This window comes from Mytilus edulis, chromosome 10 (genome assembly GCF_963676685.1).
Source record: "Mytilus edulis chromosome 10, xbMytEdul2.2, whole genome shotgun sequence".
NCBI lineage: Eukaryota > Metazoa > Mollusca > Bivalvia > Mytilida > Mytilidae > Mytilus > Mytilus edulis.
In genome coordinates, this window is record NC_092353.1 from 22,091,853 (window position 1) to 22,099,247 (window position 7,395).

At 30.8% G+C, this 7,395-nt stretch overlaps 1 protein-coding gene across 1 annotated transcript; it reads left to right on the plus strand.

Annotated features, from left to right (window-relative positions):
* The first annotated feature begins 1,914 nt into the window (after positions 1-1,914).
* Positions 1,915-3,510, plus strand: LOC139490637 (uncharacterized). Its single transcript, XM_071277535.1, has 3 exons — positions 1,915-2,031; positions 2,314-2,512; positions 3,051-3,510. The coding sequence occupies exons 1-3, from the start codon at positions 1,972-1,974 to the stop codon at positions 3,245-3,247; spliced, it is 456 nt and encodes a 151-aa protein (XP_071133636.1). The 5' UTR covers positions 1,915-1,971; the 3' UTR covers positions 3,248-3,510.
* The last annotated feature ends 3,885 nt before the right edge of the window (positions 3,511-7,395 follow it).

Genomic DNA, 7,395 nt, shown 5'->3' on the forward strand with positions numbered 1-7,395 from the left:
CTTTATCGTTTGTACTTATATATAAACATATTTGTTTGATATAGTGTAAGCGATGTCTTCAATTATAAAACAAAAAAAAAAGGTTTGAACAAAGTAAGCGATTGTTATCTACACATACTTCTGTCTATAAATATGCTAAAATCAAGATAACTGAAATGTTACGTAAAATAAAACCTACACATGGTTAAAATACCCTTGAAAATGGAGAATATGCAGTTGCTGTTCCCGACTTAAAAAATTGCGTTCTACTAAGAAATAATTTTCACTTAAAACAGACTGTTCTAAATCCTTAGTTCTTCTAAAATATATTACTTGCATAATTCTGAATCCTTCAACAACTCTTCATCTCTAGGATTCGATTTGGGCTGTTAAGAACATTACATTTTGTGAAATTATACGAGTTTAATTCAGAGATTCAAAACTATCAGTTGTCGTATGAGCCGTTCTGGTAGTCCTTGTAATCAAGGTTTTGGTTTGTTCTCAGTTTCATTACATTTACTGAATTTCCGGGCAGTACTGTTTCTCTTCTTATAAAATAAGTAATTGTGGTATGATTGTCATTGACACTATCCATGAAAGTTCAAATAACATGAATTGAAGCAATTGAAGGTTAATTTGGTTAATATATGCTTGATTGTCCTTTTCTGATAAGTTTATTTCATGCAAATTTAATAACTGTGTGTTTTGTTATTGGGTTGTTTTCGCAAATATCCAGCATCATCGAAAAGGTGTATGTTTTGAAATTAACAGTTTGTTCATGAAAATGCACTAAAATCGAACATCTGCTTACAAAGATAGAATTGTCTGTAAAAAAAACCAAAATGCATATTTCGTATATCCAGAAAATCAATATCTTGCTCGATATTTTTAGAGACGGATATATTTTTTGGAAGAAAGAAATTTTTTAGTTTAAACATATTTTATTGTTCAAATATGACATACGAATTAGAGAATTATACTAAAGTTTTTTTTTAACTTAGTAACGTCTTCTCCGAAAAAAAAGAATATTGGAAACATCAACCAATTCCTTATGATGAAGGTCGGAAAATGGAAAATGATAAAAGACAGCATTCTACAAATGAACAAGCTACAAAGAACACCAATAAATATATTAGAAATAATATTTTAATTTCGAGCGCTATTAATACACTATTATTATATTTATCCCATGACCCTATAATGGTTAAGTATTTACGTAACGTACATTTCGACTTTAATTTTCGACCCCTTACTTTCAATGTCTCCCATGGTCGTATCAATTTCATCGTGGAATTTCAATGCAGGAGATATGTAAAGAAAAAGCATTTTATGGAAATCTGGCAACCTTTCATTTTACTGCCAATTTGGTTTTTTAAGATCAATATGTATATAACTAGAATTAGAATTGCAAAAAAAAACCCATTTCTGTCAAGAAAATTACAACCAAATAAAAAAAATAGGTCTATGTTTTGGTCTTGTCTATGATTTAGATGTTCCTGACTTGATTGTGTTAAAATGGGTATCATAATTAAAGAATACCTTCTTCAGATCACATTATATAAGATGTATAAACAGAAGTTACAAAACTATTTCTTAACAACTTTGATGCGTAGTGTTTGCCTTCTGTATTTATAACAAAAACAAAACAAATAAACAAAAACAAAATCAACAAAAATCAGTCATGTCCACTTATGAACAATCCAACATTGTTCAAATATTTAAATCACTTTTTTAAATAGAAATGCCATGTTTGATATTTCCAAAGATAGCAACTGTGTTGTCTTTTTTAACCTAAGTTATTCGTCGTGTGACTTAATTTCCCAAAGCAAATATCTGTAAAAAAAATGTAAGCAGGAGAGGTAATATTAGAAGCCCCGTTGTTTAAAGATTAAAAGTATTAAATGTTCGGCCTTTGTTTTCAGTTTGTCCACGTGACTGAAATCAATGTCATCGACATAATTGTACACTTTTTTTGTAATACAGTGTTAGACGATGGAGCATAATGGTGCTGATAGAGTAAATATGGCTATTGCTACCCTACGCAATGATTTGGTAGGTTATATGTTTGACGTTTGATATTTATGTGCTTCGTGGTATGTTTTATTATTTTTTTGTTCATTTATTGTTGATACTGTATAAAATTGAGCAGAATTGGAGAAAAAAAATTAACGTGATGTTACTTTACTTATTGTTACTGAATTGTATTAAACGTATATCCTCACAAAACGTTACACAATTAGTACAAAACGCATCTAACGTTTGACAAAATACATTAAAATAATATAAATGATTTTGATATATAAAAGAAAAAACACGATTTTGATATCATTTTAGCTTGAGATGAGAAATCAAGATGTACAACTGATGAAACAGCTATTACATATCAATGTAACGATACAGAAAATGACCAATGAACGACGTTATCAGTGGACTAAATCAAGTACCAATAATCATATACCAAAACGACAACAAAGTGTGCCACCTTTTATGTGGCTTCACAAGGACTACATTGGATCTAGTTCAAGCTCTGAAGGTATGTTGTATGTAATGTTTTCATACACGATACTTGTAATATTAATTAATACATATAAATGTGCTTAATATTTCCAAATGAACAGTTGCATGTGTTCTAAACAATATTTGTTAATTTGCATACTCGATTTACCTAAATTTATTGTTACCACAAATAACAAATAACAAGCAAAATTAATATTTGATATTTGATATTTTTAAGTATTAATGTAATGGAATAGATGATCCTTTATAATAAAATTTAAAAATGGAATTATTTTTCTGGAATATATATTCCACTTCAGAAACAACACTGTATTTTTGTATTGGGTTGTCTTTAAAAAAAAATACTTAAAAAAGCATCATATAAAGAATAAAGGACCAATATAAACATAATCCTACAACAATTACACTATGCTTAGAGATGCAGTATTGGAAACTTTCTTAAGTTGAGCAAAATTATGTTAGTTTAAATGAACAAATTGTTGCAATTCTCATTCAAGCTAGCTAATATATCATGTGCACAGATTTTTTGGTAATGTAATGAATTTTTATTGCAGACACTTCAGAAGATATAAGTGATTATTCCGATACAGAAGATGAAACATTTTCCAAATCCAATGGTTTTCCGTTACGTAATAGCATAGTTTCTATTCTTCCTTTGAGTGACAATGAAGGCGATGAAAGTTCAGATGAAGAGATTCTTAAGACAAATATAAAATTATGGAAATTCTCCAGGTCTCATGATAATGATTGAACACGTACCGTTATTAGTACAGACAACTGATCATAGACGTATCTGCTCAAGACAATTATGTACATCAAGGATATGTGTTTGAGAGATGCTACTCAAATGGTATTTGTTACAAAGCGAAATAACAAATTCGAATGATACCAAAGTGGTCTACATGTACGTGCTGAGATATAGGACGGACTAAACGAAACGCTACCTCAATTCAACTTTCGATGAAAGCTCCAATAGCTGGATTTCTTGCAATAAAATCTAAAATAACTTCATAATGCTTTGGTTTTATTTTAGACTTCCTTTTCATCCAGGTTACTAAAACCTATATGATATCTACCTTATTTGTTCTAAACTTGTATCACTAGAAATAGCGACATTTACTAACGAATACATGTATACATTTTGTGCTGAATTCCCTTCATTTGTTCCATGCAGTTTAGTGTTTCTTTGTATATATTGTTTAAATTTTATCATCGGTATAAAGACATCATTCGTAAATATAGCTCAACATGCAGACTTCTAATACGTTCAGGTATTTCACATCCAATTTTTTATGGAAATATTCTTTATAAAGCACAAAGGTGTCAGTATTCACCTCAGAAACTTACAAAACCTTTGAATAGACTTATTAAGAAGGGATATAATTACGATACTGTTGTCAAGTCATTAACGATTGCATATCTTGGCGTTAATATTGAGTCACTGATAAGGTCTTTGCATCGGAACTAAACACATTTATTCTAAAAACAGTTGTTGGCATGACACGGGTTATGTTCTTCTCATATATGTTATGATGGTATGATACTAAACCCCTAAGGGAAGGATTGTGCCTGATGTTCATATGATGAAATCATAATCTTTCAGTCAGTTTAATTGAAGTCTGGAGCTGGCATGTCAGTTAACTGCTAGTAGTCTGTTGTTATTTATGTATTATTGTCATTTTGTTTATTTTCTTTGGTTACATCTTCTGACATCAGACTCGGACTTCTCTTGAACTGAATTTTAATGTGCGTATTGTTATGCGTTTACTTTTCTACATTGGTTAGAGGTATAGGGGGAGGGTTGAGATTTCACAAACATGTTTAACCCCGCCGCATTTTTGCGCCTGTCCCAAGTCAGGAGCCTCTAGCCTTTGTTAGTCTTGTATTATTTTAATTTTAGTTTCTTGTGTACAATTTGGAAATTAGTATGGCGTTCATTATCACTGGACTAGTATATATTTGTTTAGGGGCCAGCTGAGAGACGCCTCCGGATGCGGGAGTTTCTCGCTACATTGAAGACCTGTTGGGGACCCTCTTTTTTTATTTTTTATTTGGTCGGGTTGTTGTCTCTTTGACACATTCCTCATTTCCATTCTCAATCTTATTTAGCATAGTTGGGGCATTTGTTTACAACATAATAGCACATTATATTCATATTTGTTTAGATCTTGTCACGTTTTAACCCTGAGCTTGTCTCGTCGACTGCAACAAAATACTGTTTTCTTCTTCAAGAACATGTATTCGACTTCTTGCTGTGTACTCCGGTGGTGTTTTTTTTTTCTCTTTGCTGACAAGGGTTTTCAGTTGATAAATGTTTTCGTACCATTATGGATTTAGAAATTTTATAGTAGTGAAAAAAATTAAGGATATGTGATATGATTGCAGTTGAGAAAGGTGTTTACCATAATTTTAATGAAAAAAGTAAAATGACAAAAGTACAACCTCCGCAAAAAGTTTAGAACGAACAGTCCTTGAACCAACGGCAAAATCAAAACCTCTCTAACACATTAAACGAATGGAAAAACTACTGTTATGTTCCTGACATAGATCAGGCGTTATCATATGTTAAATATGGTGGATGAAATCTGGTTTTATAGCTAACTAAACCATTATATTGAAAAAAATGTTTGAAAAGGATATAAGTAGTTGAAGGTTAATGTTCGGCCTCCATCAACGAGAAAATACAATCGGCTATAAAAGGCTCCGACATGAACAGATGTCGTGTAAAATTTCATTAAATAAACTTGCATGAAGGATGTGCCTTACATAATATAGTATAAAGAAATAGCAAGAAAAAGCGACTAACAAAACATGAATGTCAAAAAAGCATTAAAACATAGGGTATTTCGCGACAAACAGCACAAGAAGTATATCATATAGTCAACTGTAAATGGTGCTGACAACAAGAAAAAAAATACAAAATACAAAATACAAAAATACAAAAACCAAACAAGTTTCAAACAATCATGAGAAGCGTAGCTTATCAATGACTTTCTTAAATGGAAAAAAAATCATTTATGAACTAGTATTTTTCCAGTAAGAATAAATGTTCCATTTCAAAATATGGTCATGATCTGGGTCAAGGTCAAATATTTGTATGCTACTAAACCAAAGCCAGATTTATAATTAGAAAAACGAAAATAGCAAATAGACCACGTTTTTCAATATTACAAATATAAGTTTAAAGAGTTCTTATTAATTATAGTATTGTGAAAGGGAAGTGTATGGATCATGAACACATTAAATAGCTGGTTGTTCTATATGATAGGAATGCACACTAGGAGAGAAAATGATATAATAGTATATTATACACATGAAGACATATGGCAAATATTAGGGCCAATGTGTTCTTTGTGTTGTGTACTAGATACAATTATAGTATTTAACATCCTAGACCAGTAAGTCAGCAAGATGTATGAAATGTATTCTTATTTACAAATAATAACTAGAGTCTCATAACATGAAATCTAAATCATGCTAAATCAACTTTATACAAGTTAGTTCGCAGAGTTCATTATGCATGTGATGATCATTTCTTTTAATAATGATGTACCAAGGTTTGGTCCTGAAAGTTATCTCTCGGTCTGTGAACTTCCGAGTTGTCATGTAAAACTGCGACTGCCAAAATTGCATCCAATGACATGTCCCCCCCTCAATATCATTCAAGGGTCTTATTTTACCTTCCATTTAAACAAAATGTAGAGATACACATCTTTTCGTGAAGTGGTTTTATTGAGTTTTGATATCAGATCGTAATTAAACATTGCAAATTTTTTAAATGACAGTATACATATAAGATATGAATGATTTCCAATGACACAACTCTCCAACAGAGACAAAAAACATTTGAATTTCAACACAGCGAGAATATCGGACACCAGAGGCTTCTTTTGTTGATTTGTTTTCCATACGTTTGAAATGTTTCAGATTTTTATTTTTGTTGTTTTACATTGTTTTGTTTACTCTTGGTATCTTGTCTCCAGTCGTTAACTATTTCCTCTTGGTATATGTGTTCCCTTTGGTACACTACTTTTATCTTAATGTATCAGTGTATCAAATTGAAACTAACTTCATATGTAATTTTTTTTATAAACAATAGCATGTGTGCTTAAGGTAAAATACTTGCCTGCACACAGTGTATAAAAGTCAAAATATGATATAAATGCTTTTATTTAAAAGTTGTATAAGAGTCATACGGTCATATACATTTCAACTTGCTATTTAACTGCATATAATAAATAAAGACGCATTTGAAAAAATTAAGCAAGGAATCACTTCAGTTTGTAAAATTATAAAAAAAATCCCGATCATATTGTTTTATACATACGGATACATCATGAGCATTTATTCTTATCAGGATGTAGAAAACTACATCGTAAACTATAATAATATACCTGCAACAAACGAAATATTAATGGGAATTTACATTGTTGTACGTGATGTCTCTATCCTTTCTACCTTCCCACAAATTAAATAAACAAATGTCATGTTACCCCTGCAGTATAAAAATATATCATAAAATCTGCATTTCGTGAGTATATATTTTATACAAATTATTATTAAGGCGCTGTAGGGTAAAATATAAAATAATCAAGTAAAACATCACATTAAAATAAGGTGTGAAGCGATTAATTACATATCCGTAAACAGATATGTAATTATTAAACAAAAATGTACTAAATGTATATGTTTACTTTCAGAATCACACACTTTAACCTCTCGCCGATGGTAAGTGCTATTAGCCAAGGGGGTATAATGACAATCGGGTTCCTGTTGGCCAACGAAATCGATAGTCTCAGAGGTGGCGAGTGAAATTTAATCATCCAAACAACTGAATATACCCCATAGTGGTCTATTGTTCCTGAAAGTATAAAAGGGGCAAATTTCTTCTAACTTGTT

Coding starts and splice junctions, on each gene's coding strand:
- LOC139490637 (XM_071277535.1), top strand. CDS start 1,972: ATGGAGCATAATGGTGCTGATAGAGTAAATATGGCTATTGCTACCCTA. Junction 2,032..2,313: donor CTACCCTACGCAATGATTTG/GTAGGTTATATG, acceptor ATATCATTTTAG/CTTGAGATGAGAAATCAAGA. Junction 2,513..3,050: donor ATCTAGTTCAAGCTCTGAAG/GTATGTTGTATG, acceptor TTTTTATTGCAG/ACACTTCAGAAGATATAAGT.